General features: G+C 36.8%; 1 protein-coding gene across 4 annotated transcripts in view; it reads right to left on the bottom strand.

Moving 5' to 3' along the window:
• The window catches only part of Nachralpha4 (nicotinic acetylcholine receptor alpha4), a 169,067-nt gene that overhangs the window by 24,974 nt on the left and 123,937 nt on the right, over positions 1-20,156 (bottom strand). For all 4 annotated transcript variants that reach the window (XM_071708510.1, XM_071708512.1, XM_071708511.1 and 1 more), the window contains 3 exons: positions 16,507-16,622; positions 15,072-15,240; positions 5,522-5,658 (listed from right to left, as the gene is read on the bottom strand). In XM_071708510.1, coding sequence (XP_071564611.1) covers positions 5,522-5,658; positions 15,072-15,240; positions 16,507-16,622 — 422 coding nt within the window. The remainder of the gene's footprint in view (positions 1-5,521; positions 5,659-15,071; positions 15,241-16,506; positions 16,623-20,156) is intronic.

The raw sequence follows: 20,156 nt of genomic DNA, 5'->3' as shown, positions 1-20,156 counted from the left end.
CTGAATAAAGTTTTTATAAACGCAGAGAGATTTCTTTTTTTGTATGCAGAACTTTAATTCTTTTAGGAAGGAAAGTAAGTTGAAGTTCAAATTAATTAAGTGAGCACTGAAGTGGATTATTAGCAGCAGATTGGCAAAGAGTGTCGTCAGCGTAAATGGGGATGTACCCGTAGCCGGAACGAGAAGCCGGATGAGCGAGAAAAATCATTAACGACGACTTCATTCGGCTAAAAATGCCACCGGCTAAATGCGACGCGATTTCAAATTCATTTAGTATAAATTTTGCTACAAATTCATTTAATATCAATATTATTGCATAAGGCAAATAAGAGCAATACGCCGTTATTAAAGCGAGAGATATGAAATAATAAATTTTTCGTGTATTTGCACAAATTTTTTCAATTTACTAAACTGCGCGCCGATTTTTTTTGTCGAACTTTAAAACAGAGTTTTCGTTGGAGCATTAAAATTTCCTACCCCTCCCCGATTAATTGATGCTAATAAACATCTAAAATACTGTAAAGAATTTATTGCGAAAGATTTTAATGCTCCATTTTTCCTTTTTCGAGAAATAAATCGAATTTCTCTTTTACTTCAATGGCTCTACAGCTGAAGATTGAGCCATGTCCTCTTGAAGTTCGGCCTTTATCAAATTCGAGGCCTCCCTTTCTGGTTTCTTAGAGATACACTCTCGGTGGGTTGCCATTAACCCTTCCGAGAGGTGGCGATCAAATAAGGACGATTTTTGGTCAGATTTAAACTCGGATCTTCAGCTCATTAAAGCAGCGCATATCTTTCTACGCCATAATCGCCACCTTAAATTCTATTTTAAAAAAATATTTGGGTAGAAGATAATAATCGCAATTAAATTAATAGTTTTTCCTTACTCTTAGACAGTCTTAGATAGTTTCTTCAATCTCTTTCTTATATAGCTTGTTCTTACCAATCTTCATCAATCTTCATTCAATCTTCGTCCATAAGACAGAAACACCATAAAGGGATTTAAGTAAAAATTTTATGTTCTAAAAAAAAATCAGCATTCTACTTCTCATAGTTTCATTATTTCTTTCTGTTTTTTCTTATTTTTTTCATTTATCTCATTGTCTGAGAAATAGACTTGTAAATTAAATTCGTTATAATCTATTTGACGGAAAATTTTAATGATAAAAAGTTGATCGAATAAAATTATTAATGTATTATATCTATATGGTGTTCCGTAAAGTAGTTATGTAACTACGTTACGGTATGTAACTACTTTAAATTAAAAACCAAGTCAATATCTCATCGGGCCTAAGAGATATTGAGGAATCCGTGAACACGCATTTTACTTCTTTTTACTCCCTTAGAGGTCGAATTTCTAAAAATCCCTTCTTAGTGCCCTAGTGGGTGTTTACGTCATGGAAGGAACATACTCCCCGAATTTCATGTTTCTAAGTTTAGGGGTTTGGGCTGAGCGTTGATGAGTCAGTCAGTCAGCCAGTCAGGACATTTGTTTTTATATAGTAAAAATTATAGCGGTTTAAAATAATTAATATATCTAGAAGAATAATTGTCTAAAAAAAAGTTATAAATAATTAATTTGCAAGTAACAGACATAATATAAAATAATTTGCTCTCTTTACGGTTTCTCTGCCTCTCTCCAATGCCCCTCTCCAGGCTATTTCCTCTCTTCCTCCTCTCAGATTCATTCGTTTCACTCGTGCAATGCAATACTTGCGAAAAAAAGATTATTTACGACCGCGCATACGAATCACTAGAGTAGAATAAAACGCACGGCATTCTGCACGGCATTCCCGATGATAATTACACGTGATGGGTGCTTCACCATTGTACATTGCGACGGAATCTCATTGAAACGCGATCACGAAAGGAGCACGAGAAAAATAGCTTTATAATTCGCTCGACACCCGCAAATCTCGCGAATTTCGCAAATTTAGCCAAATAAATGAAATGTCAAACAGCGGATGGTTTCGACAAATTACGGTGTGTATAAATACCGAATTTATGCCACACGCGGTTGACAAATATTAAAATACGGTTCTAATTACGACGGTACTTATTAATTAAATGTATTGCAACAATGAGCAACGCTCGATTGCGTTTCGATTCGGATAAATGAAAGATTCAAAGTCTGATATATCCGAATATATATATGAAATATTCAAAACACGATACAATACGAATATTTATCTATGAATAAATCGCGCAAAACTTGATTCTGAAATAAAAACTACTAAATTTATAGTTGTTAGTCGCGAGAGTTAATTAACTACTCGCACTGATTGTTTGCAGGTAAAAAACAATTACATGGTTTGATCGCGATCGAGTCTCGAGTAATAATGCTATACGATTGCACGAAGTTTGTGCCCACCATTTGCTCGCCAGAGTTTCGCTGCGCGAATGACAACGCGGCGTACAACACGACTTTGTTGTATGTCAACACAAAGAATATGTGCAAGCCAATCTTCCTTTACAAAGTATCGTATACGTAAAATAAATGTATGTCGAATATTCTATTTCGCGCATTTCAAATGATTTTTCAATACACATTCGATATAACGTAATTTCGTTATTTAAATAACGTAATTTTCAGGAAAATTGCATTAATAAAAGATAATAATTACTCACCGATATACGACATAGAAGTTGTAATTACTTTGAGATTTCCAGGTCCCTTCTCTTTCTCAGATTCCATTCGTTGCGCTCGTACAACACTGTCGATATTACTTGCACGCGACCCGCGCTTTATCACGTATTTTACATTACGACGGAATTCCATCAAAACGCGATCGCAAAATTAACGCGAAAAAAAGGAAATGTAAAAGAAATGAAGCTTTATAATCTGCTTGATATATGTATATTCGGCCGCTTATATGTATATACCGCGCTTTTAATCCGAAAGTAATAAACAAATTATGTTTCAAATCAGCGAAATCAAATTAAGCTCGATGCAAGATACGTTCGAATTTAAGCATGATTAAACAATTTTATTATTTCTCATCCGCATATAAATCATCCCATATAAATATCGCAATAAAACAATATCATTATAACTCTTATCCCCAGCTGTCACTTGAATTCTTAAATCTTAAGCGAAACGAATAATTTGTGCGAAATATTTGCTTTGATAAAACTAGTCACGTACAGTCAATTAATCGCGGATGCTGACTGATTATGCTGGTTAATAGTCGAGCTAATTGTTCGTAGGGAATAATTGCTTTGGCTTCTCCTCGTACTTGACATGATCACGTTCAGATACCAACACATAATACTACGATATGTGGAGCGACACGCGCCGTTGCCTGCGTGCCGTCTCGATCCGCGAATAACAATGCAGTGCGCGGCGGCCTTGGTATTGGTACTACCGAGGTCGCGCGCTAACAAAACAACACCAAGGCTGACCAACACATTTACACAGTTTCGTTCCAACCAAAGATTCAAAAAAATTATTACTATGGAATATGCCATTTCCTGTATTTTTAATCAATTTTGATAAGAGAACTGTTATTGTATATTGTGCACTTCGTTTCGTGGACTTGTAAGCGTAAAATAATGGTTGACTCTGTTCGATCAAAAGAGTGTCTTAAAATAAAGAAAAAATGTTATTTGAATACTAATTGATGAGAGAATTGCCTCGATCTCGATATATGTGTATAAATGTATATTACTAATAGTAATATAAATTTTAAATGTTGCATAGGAATTATTTCCTTCTTTTAATGATAATTTAAATGATTGATATTATTTAATTATTCCATTTATAAATAATTAATTAAAATAATACAAACGTATTATTTTAAAAAATTAAATTTGGAAATAAAATAACTATTCAATTTAATATTGCTAAAATATTCACATATCGAGACTCATATATTCATAATTATGATATATTCATATCAAATTTAGTAAAAACAAAATAATCGCCTAATATGACAATAATAATATCTTTCAGAATACAAAAGTGTCATAATAAAAGTGTCGTATTTTGTAAATCTTAATTATAGTATTTTAAAAATCTATTTTTTGGATTCAAGTCAGATTTTTCATGTAAAAAAAAGTAATCGTCTTCTTCATAAGTTATTTTCAGAGAAATGTAATAAAAGATTTAAAAAATTATTAACATGCATACATATTTGATTTTATAATTAAGGATCAATTATTGAATTGCACGAAATTCAGATTGTGTCTCAAGATAAACTTTATCTGAATTTTTTAATTGAGTCATAATTGCGCGCAAGTATCATATGTAACAATTAAATATTAAAATAATTTTTAAGATTTATTAATTAAATCGTATCATGTTACGGATCCAATTTTATGAGAAGTGCTTTAAAACTATTTTAAGAGAAGTATTATAATTCTAACCATCTCTCCTTTTCTCTCCCTTCTCGGTTTTACTTGTCTCTCCGCGGTTTTATTTAATAGAAAGGAATTCTCCTTTTGCCGAATATTTCCTGGTAAAATCACATTAATGGGTATCATGCCTCCGTCATCAGGAATGCGTACGTGCTCGGTTTTGGGATCGAAAAGTAAATCGTGCTTGCTATTTGTTACTTGCTCCATTGCGCCCATTTTCGAGAAACTCGAGTCCTTGAGATACATCCCTACTGAATCCTTACAGATGTGCCGTATGCGTGATTAAGACAAATAAAAGTAAAACGGCAGTGAACTGGAGGACTAAAGAAAATTGTGATTGAAAAATTTACGTAACAAGATACAAAAACGACCTATATAAATTTTTCCTGCAAGAAATAGAAAGAAATATATATTGGATACGAGTCCAAAAATGTTTTTGGATTCCAAAAACTGTAGAAATATATTCAGATGCAACAAAATCAGTATAGAATTCGTAAGATGGATTGTAGATCTAATTACAATCACATGTCTTACATCTTTGTCGCGTATTTACTGCTAAACCTCTTTGAACGTAACTCTTTAGATAAAAAATATTTGGCTCTCTATCATAGCGAAAGATATCCCAGAAGTGGACAGTCATGTTTTACACTTAACTGTTTCGCGTGAGAAGAGAAATGCATTTTAAAGAACAGCTGTGCGAACAATGTTGTTGTTACAGAAATCAACGTTCGTTTCGAGGGTGAACGAGCGCGATTCCAACCTTTCGTCGTTATTTTTCCTCGTTTCTCGCTGACAAACACAAGTGTCATCGTATAGCCTCTTTACGATCCTCCACGGAGTTACATTAATTGCTACGGAATCGTTGCTGTCGTAAACATGAGCTGATAAATCGCCGCTGAAGCGTTAATCGATAACGTTGATAGCGCGCTAACACGACAAGAAAATGCGATAATACGAGCGAAAATGGAACAACGCGGGAAATGTTTCCTACGATTGTGCGGAAATTACTGAAAATTGTTTCTGTATCACGTCTAGTTTGTCGCAATCAGAAACGCATTTTTCTCTCCTCGGCTGTGCTAAATTGGCAAAAGTGTCGCGCGAACGTAATTTTCCGCTGTGAAGCTCTCCGTCTTATTTCGCTTCCGCGTCGTGTCGGAGCATTTACCTTATCGAGACGAGTATCATGGCGAATATCAGGTACTTTCCAAGCAGCGGCACAACCAACGACGTCGGCGGGATGATCTCGACGACCAGCAGAAAGAACACGTGGAGACTGATGAGAATCGAGATGGAGAGCGTTACCTGAAATTGCGAGACATTTGTTAAGAAAAGTTTCATTATATAAGGAATAATGTGAAATATAAAGTTTGTTTTATTTGAAATGATCGCGTTTATTATAGTAACAGTATGAAGTTATAAATGTCCAGTCATTTATATCTTCCATTGAACTACTTTGTACGATTAAGATGTAGAATTTTGTAATCGTATAATATTATAATCGTATTAATAATTTTATAGAATTATGCAATTATACTTTATATTTAGAATTTTATGGATTTGTATATATAGTTTGTTCTAAATCGAATAAATAAATTGGTATGTAACGTTCTTTTCATATATTTTCTTATCTAATCTAGTAAATAATTAACCTTTGGTTAATGTTTTGTTTAAAATTGTGTTGAAAGGGAATTAGTCAATCATCTTTTAATTCATGTTTTATCAAATATATCAGAATAGAAGTGCAGAAGTACAAGAATAAAGAAAGATTATTTTGCTACTTCTGTTACTTTAAGACGAAGAGAAATATGAAGAACAAAGAACAAGGAACAAGGTAGTTCAAAGACACATGTTGCCTTTCCTTCAAAATATGTCTCTTGACAGGCAACAAATTCGTACCTATTCGAAGGGGCCAGGATAGTAAAGGGTCGCGGATAGTCGAGTGGAAAATTCGTATTTATGATCTGCGTAAAGAATGTACGAAGCAAGAGCCAGAAGGATAAACGGGTCGGCCCCGTGAGGTGAAAGTTGCTCGCTGACAGAATTTATATGTGCCCGTGATCCATTTGTTTTAATAAAACTTGTAAACGAAGGACATCGGGCACGTACAGCCATGTCTCGCAGCGGTACTACTTTTGCCAAGTATGATAAAAATAAAAATGAAGAAGTACAACGGAATAACGAGGAGCAAAGTAAAATGAAATGTTTTTACCTACCATTGCAACACTTGATAAATGAATCTAATTTAATACGAATGGAATCGTAACATACACTACAGCAATATTAAGAAATAAGATTTTTCTCGAGGAATTAAATAAAATAATTAAATAAAAAAAAATTATCATAAATAAATGTCGTATATAAAAACTATTACATTTTGAGTTAAATTTATATGTTTAATTCATATCACATATATTTATATGTCCATACACGGACCAAATACATATTTAAAAAAACATATAAACAAGTACATTTAATATCATAAATTAAACATACAAATTCAATTAAAACACGATGCACTAATTAAAGACATATTGTCATATGTATCGACATACTTTTTTATATTCTTTTGTAGCGCTAAATATAACCTTATATTTATAGTATAATTATAATTATTAGGAGTTTTTAGAGTTACCTAATATCGAAACTGTGTAAAAGATTAAAAAATGTCAAATTGCAAAGTTTGTTTGAAATGAGATTTGTTTGAAAAGTATAATTGTTCCTAAAACAAGTGCGCTTCGAGCAAATATTGCATTAGATAGTAGGATATACCGTAACTAAACAAGAAACATTAAACAATTTTCGTGAAGAATTTATCAGGCACGTTGCGGAAGTTAACTGGGTTAACGATTACTTAAAAAAAAGGGGGAAGAAAAGGGTCTTCTTGCGTGGAACAGTCTCCACGTCCGGGATTTTATTATACTCTTTTATGTCGGACATTACATAGGTTGAAGTGCAACTTGTATGAAGTTGAAAAGTCAGACATGTACTTTCCAAACTGTAGTAATTTTTCTAATATTAAACGAATTTTTAAAGAAAGTGTAGTAATAAAAAAGAAAAATAAAATAATTTTTCTATTTAGATGTTAAATGCCCGCCATAAGAAATACTTAGGTTTTAATACAAGAATCAAAACAAGAAAATTTTAATTACAAATTTACATGCTACATTTTTCTAATATTCTAAAAATTTAGATGTTATTGCAATGTTTATAGTACATGTATATTAAATATTTTAAAGTGATAAAATATAGAAATATCTTTAATATCTTAATTCTGTATTATATGTACCTATATCTCAGAATTTTTAAAGAAATTGAAAAATCGCTTCAAAGGATTTGAATTCAACTACATTTGCTGCAAATCCGGGGATTATGTTACGTAATATTCCTCTTAAAAAAATAAAAAGTGAGATTTTTTACGCGAATTTACTGTAACCGTGATCACGTAACTTTTTTTCAGAATAAAATTTGATTGAATAAAATCCATGGAAGATTTCAGGCGATGAAAAGTGAAATAAATGTAAAAATGCGCTGACATTTGCGTGATCGATCGTCTGGTTCCAACTAATATCTGGAAAAATCGCATATATGTATCACGATTTGAAAAAATAAAGATAAATATTTTAACAATTTAAATTAAATTATAAAAGTTACGATTGCACTTGGCTCAGAGTTGTCAGTTTAATTAAACTTTTCGTCTCTGTAGCTTTAATATTATTTGCGAGGAAAAAAATTTTTAGAATAAACTCAATTTAATATCATATGTGCGTTGTTTGAGTATGTCCCGCGATCTTTCACGAAACCGGAGATCGTTTATCTGTCAATAATATATCTATTATAGGATGTATAATTGTTTTGTATAAATGTATCGTTTTGTATAAATTCCCGTGAGATAATTCCCGATAAATAATTTCCGACGAAACGTATTTGCGAAAGCATATAGCACGTTGTCAGCCTATATTTCCCTTTTAATTGGCTGCGACAGTCGCATGGTTTTTTAATAGCGCTTTGCGGCGTTTTACGACTATTAATTTACACAGTACGGCTCGTCGTTACATGGAACTATCCATCAAAGCTGCGTTAGTGGTCAGAAAATGTTTATATCTCTCTTTCAAAAATTTTATAAGCTAATGTAGTTCTTTCAGCTTTCGCAATTTTCAATTCATTATCGCTACTTTCATTAAATAATATATAAATTGCCGACCTTTATTTATTTAATTTTTATTTGACCAAAATTTGAAGCATGTATATGACATTTATTTTATAATTTATATTATAATTAGTTATTACACTTATTACATAATAATTTGCAGTTATTTTTATTATGCATTTGTCATTTGTCAATTTTTATGTAAGAGCCAAATAAAAAAATGATTTGCTTGTATATTTCTCTTTAACGAGCATTTATGTTAACTTTTAATCTCTAATCTATAACTTTTGTCGTAATGTACCAGTATAATTAACATACAGTTGTTTAAAAATATTTCTAATCATTAATCACGCTGTGAGATAATAGCTTCCATTATGACTTGGATGCTAAAACGGGTCGTTTCTTTTCAACGCATTTTCCGTCGATTACATCGGAATTTGCCGCACTGGCTCAGTAATAAAAAACCAGTTTACATTTTCCAGCAACCACGAATGTATAACACGCGATCATCGACGGTGGGCTCTTATCGGGCAGCAAGTCGGTAGCTCTTATTGCAAATTGAACGCAACGCGAGAGCGAACGAGGGAGGGGGCGAGGGCGCGCGCTTCATTTTTACTGCGGTTTCACTATCGCAATGGCGTTTCATAGCGATTAATTTAAAGGATCGACCACGGGAGGCGCGATAGCGTCTATCGGGCTGCTGCCCTGTCGTTCGCTCTGGCGGCTTTCATCGATGCATTCGGATCGATAGCGTACCCGGTTACTTTCCATCCGACCGCGCCTTTAATTATTGTTGCCCTCTGCTCCCCCTGGCAATCGCACGCGTATCTTGTCGTTGTTTCTACCAAATGTTTGAACAAACGTTTCCGAATCAATTTCGCATGATCCGATAATTGTTGTATATTGCGGGAATATAGGTAACTTTGTCCCGAATTCTCCGGTTCGTAAAATATCTCATCTGAATTTTAAAAGACTTTTTATCGTTCTTATTATTCATGATACTAATTACTTGCTTCCGAAGCCTCAGAAAACTGGTTCCTAATACTCTGAATAAATTCATACACAGAAAAAAAAGAAGTGTTAAATCAAGACTTATACTCTTGTATAGGTATAAGCAAGAATCTATAATCTTCTTATAAAAATTTCAACTTTTTTTCTTGATTAAACTATATAAATACCTTCATTCAAACAAGTTTTCTTCGCGCGCGTTTAACGCAATTTATATCTCATTTCAAGATTATAGATTCTTGCTTATATACAAAAATATAAGTCTTGATTTAACACTTCTTTTTTTCTGTGTATATAATTAAATAAATTAATCATAGAATTAGAGTGCTTGAAAAAACGTTCAATAATTCTGTTATACAATAAAAATTCCATAATCCGATAAAAGAATAATTTAGATGTTTTGCAGGAGCTTGTCGTAAGCCGCGTATGATCAACAGAGATGTGAACTAATACTGCCTTGTAGCTTGTGCCTTGTCACAGCACAGTCTGTTCGTCATGGCATATCCGCAGTTAAACAAGATCCGCGTATGTACGTTGACGCACGGTTGACGTGACACGTCGTGTTCGATTAACTTGGTCTTGTAAAATATGCGCGTGCGATACCGGAAGTGTAGGAACGGAGAATCTGCCGATGAATGGAGATACGTTTCGGAAAATGATGCTACTCACGTTAGTAAAATGAAATTTTAAGCAAATTACCCGTAAAGCAAGTATGTGTTAATTATTTGGAAGTTTTTTAATCACCTCAGTGATTACTCTTTCACGATTAATGTGATGTGTAAATTAAAAGATATTATTACACATTATTTATAGGCATTGAGAAAATCCATGTTTGACAATTTTTAAATAAAATCTTTTCTAAAATAAGTTTATATATTGTATAATACAAAATTACTTTAGATAATAAAGTAATTCTTATAAGAAAGTTCTTATGAGCAATATGCAAGCAAAAGAAAGAAGATTAGTTTGAAGAAAAAGCGTATAGCTTCCCTCGTGTGACTCCAAATAGAAAGTTGCTGGCATACTTTCGGCTGATTATATTACTTTTGGCTTACTTGTCCTCAAGCGGGGTTGTTTGCGTAATTAACGTGCAGGTGGAATGTCAGCCCGCAGCGAAATTGGCTCGCCCGTGAGCGCAAATCGTCGAATCACGTTGTACGTGTATGGGAACACGACGGAATGTTATAAGGCAAATATGATTATATTGTTCGCGGATCCGCTCTCCCTCTCTCCCTCTCTCCCTCCCTCTATATGACATAATAATACTCGGCGGTATCCGTCATCCATTTTCCCCACCCGTTACATCCGCCCCGCATCAGTCAAATGATAATAACCTTCGAGCAACATCTTCATGCGGCATCCCAGATTGCGCGTAAACGACGATCCACGCGTAGGATAGTCGTTTACGAACTTCTTGATAATCTATCTCCCGTCGTAGTTATGTCGCAACATATAACCAAGTCTTTGCATAAAACAGTCGTTTGACGAAAATTAACAAAACTTAACATTCGAGAGTACCAAATTTTCGTGTGTAATTAGGATAAGCTCAAAAATAATAATTTTGAATAAATCAAACACTAACTTCAGAATTTTTTGTCTACGTCATATATTCAGCTATACATATATTTTTTGGATGTTTTCTCTTTTATAATATCGCCCAGTTTATTTAACCAGGACACGAAGTTTCAAAGTTTCTTTCCTATGGATTTATGAGAGATAGATTTATGCTGCACACGGTAAACCTGATTTTTTCATTAAATATCTTCGTAAACGCGACGAGGTGCTCAACCGAATAAATCTAAAAATGACGATAAAAACTACTGGGACAAAACAGTGCGGTGTACAGTCATGAGGCATGTCATAAAAGGTGAAGCGGGGAATGCATGTGGTATGCAATTTCGGTAGACGCAGTGTGGCTGCGGGTCAATCACCGAACCGCGATATTGCTTATCGATTCCCTCTGCTTGATTGACATGCCTAGAAGCTGCAACAGACGCTCGCGGCTTTATTTTTTTTTTTGGTTCGAAAATCTGCAACCAAATTTATTTTCCTTTTTCTCTATCACCTTCCATCTTCCGCCCTACAAATATTGAAAAATCCTGTCGGTTTTTGCGGTGTACACGGAATATTCGCAGTCTTCCGCGCTTCTCTCATCATTTATACCTTTCTAACGATGCAAACTTAGTAAAATAATGCATTCGTTGGTGTTAAACTGGGAGAGAAATGCGCCAGTTGTGCTCGCCGCAAAATATTTCACTGTTATGCAAGAACAAGAACAAACTATTATTAAGGACAGCATGACGCTCTCAAACTTGCAAGAAAACTCTAAGTGTAAAGGTGGCTTTATACAACGTCGAGTTTAGGCCGCGGAGCTTCTGAAGTGTGTGTAACTACCGTGATAAAGGTCGCCTTTAATATTTCCTCGCATCTGGTAGCATCTGTCCTCCATGATCTGCGCTATACGATGCATCAAAAAAGATATTTTTACCGACAAGATTAGCATTTTTATGGCTGTATCATATTTATCGGAATCAATTTTTCTTTAACATAAATCTAAGAAAGATATAATTATTTGACATTTTATTTATTATTAAATTAAGTACCTGAATGTTCAAAATATTAATTTCTATTAAAACGCGTACTGTCTCAAGTTACGAATACGCGTGAATTGTGCTTTATATAATATAATATTAGGTAAGAGAAAGAGAACTTTATTTGTATTCTTGTAGCTCCGTTCCGTAAAACTGTTTTAGCTTTCGATATTGATTATTGACAGCAGTAACTATGCCACGATACACGAACAAGCATTGCATTTTTTAGTCAGGTATCCGGTACATCCCGAAGATGCGCGGCGACTCTTGGCACCGTATAACTTCCTAGCATTTTTCCGACATGACCCGGAAGATCCGTGTCTCGGAACGCGAATGTTGATAGCAAAGTCTCGACTCGACAGTTATCCGGACGAGAGACGCTTCCGCGAAAAGTCGTTCGCAAATTCTTCGCGTCACTTTCTTCGCTGGTCGCGCCTTGCATTCGTAGCACGTCTCGCGCGATGCATCCCGCGAAAATCTTGCGAGAAATTATGGAGTGCGACACTTGACAGCGTAGAAACAAGCGTACGCACAATCGGGATATAGTTTCTCAAACGGTTATAACATATCTCTCGAAATTGTGCGAATTAAATCCGCGCGAAAGTTCACCACCGCACAAGAGATTTGACCGAACGATAAAAAGTGGCGTAAGTTAGGGCCCATGCACAATGGGAGAAATAAGGAACAAGGAATTGAACATAGAGAGAATTTATAGTCGTATCTTTTTTCAAGACACGGTCTTGAAAATCACGCTCTATGTTTAATTCCTTGTTCCTTATTCTTCTCATTGTGCACGAGCCCTTACATGTTATATGTGTATTATGTATAAATATATTGCGCAATGTTTCATTGTGGACATTGCGAAAGTACGTGGAACGTATCCCGTGCTTATATTTTTGCTTGAAAATGGCGGTAGCAAATGCATAATGGATTGGCGTTTCTTTCTCGCGTCGCCTGCTTCTCGGAAGCAAAATCAATAAACGGTTAAAGATAGAATGAATGATTGACTCTGTGCGCTTTCTCGCGTCCCCGTCAAATTACACCGCTGTATTTCAGTCAAAAACGCCGAATATCGGAACGGTATATCTACCGTTTGTAATTTTCCATTTTCCGAGCGAAAGCGGCGTTTAAAACAATTTATTCGAAAAGTACGAATTAAACATAGAGAAGAGCCGCGCAATTTACAATGCGACCGACATTACAAATGTGAAAATTCTTTTGGCAATTCCGTCGATAATTAATTGAAATAATTATACAGGTAATTAATAAAATTAATCGATAATTTTAAAATTAATTTGCGCGAAAATAAAAGTTTCTAGCGTGCCACGTATAGGAAACTGCTCGACAAATTGATATTTTCTTTCAGTCAATGAAGATTCGACACTGAACGGGTTAATGAAAGAAGGCAAACATGTTGCCTCGTGTAAAAACATTCCTATTACGCCCGGTACTTCGGAATACAATCGACTGTCGCCCGTTTCTTCTTAACGACGGATGCTAATTGCACGCGCGATCGATAGTTCTTCAACTGCGCGCAAGTACGACTAATAGTTATGCTTTTTCAGCGAGAAGGAGAGAGGCACGAGGGAGAGAAAGAGCAAGGAGAAAGAAAAATTACTCGAGCGCGAGTCCGCGCGGCCGACCCAGCGGAAGAAACAAAGAATTGCCGGCCGAGGGAGGTCGGGAAAGGAAAAACATTTTACAATGCCAGTTCACCGAGTAACGAGTAACCTTTGTGGCATGTCGCGAACGTGCCGGGGAACGTTAACGGAAAAAAAAACGCGTGGGGAACGTACGGCACGGGGCTTATGTCACGCTATACGTCGATAACTTCGCGCGAAGAAGAAACGCTTCGGGAAGAACGTCAGCTGTAAGCGTCATTCTGGCGGGATAAACCTTTCTTAAAAATATTCCTTCGCCGGAGGGAGGAAACGCGTATATAGGATCAGGCACGGCACGCATGTTGAGTGGATACTTAAGGACATCTAAGGATATCTCCCTCTCCAAAGAATATCTATACCTACAGAATATATCCAAGGATGTTTATCTGTTTGACAGAACGCGCAGTTAAGAAGTGTCGAGAAATGTTGAAGAGTCTTAAAAATATATCAATGGACTGTCCAGAATATCCGAGTGACGTACGGATATCCAAGTGACACTAAAAAGATATACAAAAATATTCAAAAATATCCTCAAACACTTATTCCTGTGTGGGAGTAATCTTTTTGGTACTACATGTTATACACACTGCATTGACAGCGCGGAAAAGGATCTATTCTCGGGCGAGAACGGCGCGAGTCGAGATGGTGGTAAGTCGATGGCGGTGGAAGACGGGGTGGAGATGAAAAATCGCCGGCGCCGTCGAGCCAAAAGTAACCACCTACTAGCTCTTACCTGCAGATAAGAGTAAATAACGAGGCCGACAGACACGCGGAAGAGAACTAATTCGCCGCATATTTCACGCACGTCTGCCCCGCGGCCGCTTCCGAGAGCGAATAAAGGGATTAATCGTTCGGTCCCTTTCTCGCTCATTCTTTCTCTTTCAGTTATGTTTATTCGCTGTTATGTATTTCTGAAAATATTATCCAAAAACAGGATCCAGTACGGTATCCTGTTTTCGGATAATATTTTCCTGAGAATGATATCCTGTACGATAATTATTAGCATAAACTTTCACGAAATTTTTTGGATTCTCGATTGCTATTACGTTTGCGATTTAATTAGAATTACAAGCGCTAATGTAATTAAGAAAGAAGCAAATCTTAGGGTACTGATTTTATAAGCCAATTTTTAACAAACATTAGAGAAATATGAAGTAAGAAAGAAAAGTCAAAAATGGATATCCCTCGTATAATATAAATTTATCATTAATTTATTGTGGGTTTAGACTGTTTAGAGAACTAAGTAATCAGAAGTACACATAAAAATGCGATAATAAACGCAAATATTCATCAACGAGAAAGGCTTACCTTTTCGCCGCTGTCGCTAGGCAGGTAAAACGTGAGAACCGTAAGAAACGATATTCCCATGCAGGGGATGATGATGTTCACTGTGTAGAAGAGGGTTTTCCTCCTCATCGTGATGTTGAACGTGATGTCCAAGTAGGGCTCGTCGCAGCAAGTGTAAAACTTCTCGTTCCTGCGAGAAGAAAAGACGCAAGAGACATTGCGGTTAATCGCCGGATCGATGAACGAGCAAAGGGGCGCGCGGTAGGATTACGGCGATGAAGTAAAAAGAAAAGAGAAGAAAAAAAATCGCCCAAAGAACGTAAAAATTCCGCTATTCTGGGCGCGGCGAGGCGTTTGTACCCCGACAATAAGTACGTTTTAAGTAAGTAGGGTCGGCGGTGAGCGAGACTTATGAGGAAAGTTTCGCGAGGTCGTATAACTCCGTCGAAGATCTCTCTAAGTCGGTAACTCGGTTCAGACTTCCCTACATTCCCCCCCTCGTCCCCCAGGTCTGTCCCCTCTATTCAGGCCGATGGTCTCAAACTTGAGTCAGTGTGTCTTGTGTCGTGAATAAATTTGAATTTATTTTTCGAACATTCAATTTTTTTTTTTACACAAAAGTAGATCCTAAATACACAAGAAAATTACAAATTGAACGATTGACCCAAATTTTGCTACCCTCCTATACATTATCCTCTTTCGGGATGTGATTGCGATTGACTTTATCTACTCGTTGGATTAGAATTTCTCGCGAAGGGTCCAATCTTCGGTACGTGACAAATAAAGGGGCGTTTAAATCGAGGGTGTTATCCGCGGCAGTTTCGATATCCCTATAATATGGGAGATATAATACCGAAAGTGTTCGAACATTAAAGCATCGGATGTCTCGGAATATCTTAAACATCTCTAGTGGCAAGTCACCTCAAGTGTCTGCGACAACATCCATTTTACTACTACGGCAGCTTCCGAAAGCAGAACCCGATTCCCGTTTGCATCGCGGCATGCTGAATATCGGGAATTGAATCGTGCCCAGAAGCTTCGCTTATGCCAGGCGAGCATATTGAATATCAAGACGCGTTTCATAAGGAAAGAGAAAGGAGTCTCTTTTATACGCGCTTTGAGAGAGATTCCTCTGCCATATTTGAGGATCTTCGGGATTAGATTGAGATTTTATCCAGAGAGGATAGATGAACTTTGTGACAAATCTTATATTGAATTTTGACACAAGGCGATAAACCACAATTCATGAGATCTCAAATTCGAATCTCTATTTAAGAATTTTATGAAATATATCGCGTATAAACGGATCCAATAAAACTCCGATCGGTTTTTTTACAATAATATATATATATATAGAGTTATTTTTTATATTATATACTAAAATGCAAACAGCGATGTATCAACATAATTCTCCGTATTCGAGGATCAAATAAAATGGCGCGCAACGGACACTTACCGAACTGCAGGCACTTCTAAAATATCCCATTCTACCGACATGTAGAATTCGGATAGGTCAACTCCCACGTCCACCACGTTGCTCCCCAATTTTTCGTCCATGTGTCTTAGATCGACCTACGTGACAGAAAAAGCGGCTGGCATTAAGCTCGCGCGCGTAGAAAGCTCGCCGTCGTTGAAAACGTTCGAACTCCATGCCCACGTAATTCATCTCTGACGTGCGAGCGTGCAGTCGGAGAGCTAGTGAAGCTTCTTATGAAAACGTATAAACAAGATAAAAGGGATTCCATTACTATATGTATCTTTCCAATATATTTCCTCGAATCTTAAAAGAGGATTTAACAAATATATCGGTTCGTCGTGGGCTTCGGTCTGCAACTGCACGCACGCGGTAAACTGCTTAATTACGAACAATAATAATTCTGAAATAAACTTTCAGTGCATTGTCTTGAGATGCACTTGGTGTTCGCAGAAGCGCAGAGGGAGCTAATTGTCAAGGAATGAAAAAACGGAGCGTCGACTGTGGTGGTCCGCAACAACAGGACACTCTAGAGCAGCAACTAGATCAGCGGAGTATATCGCCTTTATATACAATATCGATATCTATGTGTGCACCACATTGCAGAGTAAAAAGAACACGCAGTCAAAGAAAGAAACCAGACTAGCGCACTCGATTCGGTTTCACTCGTCAATTCAAGGCTGTAACAGTAGCTATATGCGCCTAACGCTAACGAGATGTTTCCATTCAGCCGCGACTTTTCGGTGTGTAAATATGTCTCTTTTTTAGAATCATTGACAGCGACTTTCGACCTGTAGACTGCCGTGGAAGCTTTGTGTAGCTCAGAAAATGGAAATCCTTACCCAGAAGAAAAATTAGTTCTCGTGTAAATCTGAAACTTTATCCTCCCCAATTTATAATAATCATTGTCATTTTTTCCGCGGAGATATTACGCGAGCTCCTGACTATCTCTAATAAACTGTCTCTTCGTACAACGTTTTATTCTTCCGACAATGAGTTAGAGGCGACATCGGTTATTTCAATATACTGCGAAATTTTTATCTCGCAAAATTAAATTCTACTATTCCAGGAAAAAAAAACCGTATAATTGTACTTGCTGTAATTTGTACAGTAATATTTTTATGGACGTGAACTTTGCGATTTACTGTGTAAAATTTACTGCATGTTATGATTATGACGACAACTATTGTGGGACCAAGTTAACCGATGCACAAATAGTTGCCTCATCGGGAACAATTCCGCCGTTAAGTTTCTAACATTGTCTTCTCTGTGAAGCCATTCGAGCGACATGCAGCGAGATTAAAGCCATCGGCGGCTTTAATGTTACGTAAGTGTCTAACCATTGGCCCAGGCGATCGCTCGCTCTGCAGTGGTATTACCGTGAAATACCTCGGGCAGACGCATCTCCGGTGATTCGAGTAACGGTGCACTTGCGGACGATACTTTGTCACTGGCTGCGGGGCGAGATTAAAGCCGGCAAACAATTTCGATGCAGCGCGCCCGTGATCGCGGTTCCGAAGGATGCAATCGCCCCGAATTGCCCCGAAATCTGACGAGCCAGTCGGCTTTCGCGACGACACAGAGAGCCATGCACTATTGTAAATCACGTTCGTCTGTTTTTTGCCGAGAGCGCAATTTTGTTACAAATTTTTTTCACGGGACTGTTCGTCTTTGAAAGTTTCAAGTGTATTTAATGAAAGCAGCTAAAAAGGAAACTAATCAAACTTGTATCTCTCCTCTCCCGTCCTGTATCAATTTATGAAATTGTGAAAAAGCTAAACGACTACAAGAAAACTCGAGTAGATTTGTGATTTTCTACGATCCACTTCTCCAACTTAAATCCGATAATTGTCTGTTCCGATAAGAAAAGTTTGAATTCCGAGATTAAATTCAATCGTTGTGTGAAATGATTTAACGAGAATAAAATGTAAAGTTTACAAATGAAAATTGGTAATGTATCTAAGAAAGGATTTTATCTCGCTATGTAAACAACATACTCAAGGATTTTAAACCCAATTATGCAGACGTGTGGCTTAAAATTCCGCTAAAACGAGAATTATACTCGCGAACGCGCACTTCGCACCTGTGCTACGGAATAACATTTCACTTAGGTTCACGCGAAATCGAGGTGCTGCAGACGGAATTAATTAAAGGCGGCGTGTACCGGGGGTACCGTACCATCTGATCTTGGCGAACTTCGCTAAAGATCCTTTGAAGTGTAGACAGGCTGCCACATTAATCTCGCGGGTGTAGTCGGACGAAAACGGAATTTAAAGAATATGCGTTATCAGTCGAAGCACGTCGCGCAATCCTTTTTCTCTAAAAATTGCGTTATCTTGCACGTCTCGTAATCGTTACGTGTGATTCACCCGCTTCGCATTTATCTCGCCAATTTACTCTCCCGTTCCACGAAGAAAATCTACAGCACTTACTCTCTCTCCCCTCCGCGGTATCGCTTTATTACAATTATTATTCATTTGACGTTATATTTCTATGCATTCATCTAGCTCTAGCATATACTCTTGTATTTTTCTGCTGTATTTTAAATGTCGTTTTCGTAATAAAATGTTTTGTACATAAATTAATTTAATATACCGATTATTTCTATTATATATATATAATAGATTATTAGCACTACAATAATTGCTTAAAATATAAAAAAAGTATATTCTCATTCAGCCTTATCTTTTATCAGAAATTATAAATTCCTCAAGTCGACGGTGAAATTAAAATACGAAGAAATGTTTCGAAGAAAAATTTCATTGCAATGATCAGTATATTATCTTTGTAGCTCTTCTACTCGGACTTTTTGAAAAATAAAGAGTTCCGCGTGGCACTTTTCCAAACTGCGTTTGTTTCAGACTAACTGACGTACAAAGGGAGATAGAAGCCCAATAGGAGTCCGACGATTTGTGAACGTTTTCTCGCGACTTGGGAAGAAGAACAGACGGGGAACAGACGTAAGTTACAAAGGACGCGAGACGCGCGTACTTTTTAAGCAGTGATGAATGTCGCCGGAAGATCTCTCAAAGTTGCAAGCTCGGAATGGAATCGACTGGTACAAATGGCTAGGGCGATGTAACATCGGTCAAACGAGACGCACTTGAACGTTTCTCGAACTCTTTTTCGAGAATGTTTCGAATTTCGCAGTGCCCGCTGGCAACTTCGCGACTGGTATAAAAAAAAAGAAGCACAGAGATTTTAAATAATATAATCTTTGTCGTGAATGCCGAAAGACTGGCGCGGATGTTAAAGGATACTCGCAGAAATAATAACGCGTGAGTAGATTGTTTATTGATTTATTTGAGAAGACGAATCCTTCTAAAGGATCGCCGCCAAGACAGCTAGTTCGCCGATACGTTGGAGATTGCTTGACTGAGATAGTCATGGCAGTTCCACGTGCTCCACTTATTGCATCGTCGCCTATTGCTTTTGTTATACCGCGTATAATCGATCGCGAAAACAATTTTAACTTCACCTACATTCGCCGGAGGAAACGAAAATACCGCTTTGTTTTCGTCACTTTTGGTCTTCAAACACGGCGAAATTTTGCGAACTTGCTTGGAAATTTTGCATGATACATATATTGAATTTATCGCGCTTCGCGAAAATCGATCTCTCGCACGGCGCAC

Source organism: Temnothorax nylanderi, unplaced genomic scaffold, assembly GCF_030848795.1.
Source record: "Temnothorax nylanderi isolate EJ_2023f unplaced genomic scaffold, tnyl_v1.0 TNYL_tig0069_pilon, whole genome shotgun sequence".
NCBI classification, from domain to species: domain Eukaryota; kingdom Metazoa; phylum Arthropoda; class Insecta; order Hymenoptera; family Formicidae; genus Temnothorax; species Temnothorax nylanderi.
Note: the sequence above shows the minus strand (reverse complement) of the source record. Positions and strands in the feature narration are given on the sequence as shown.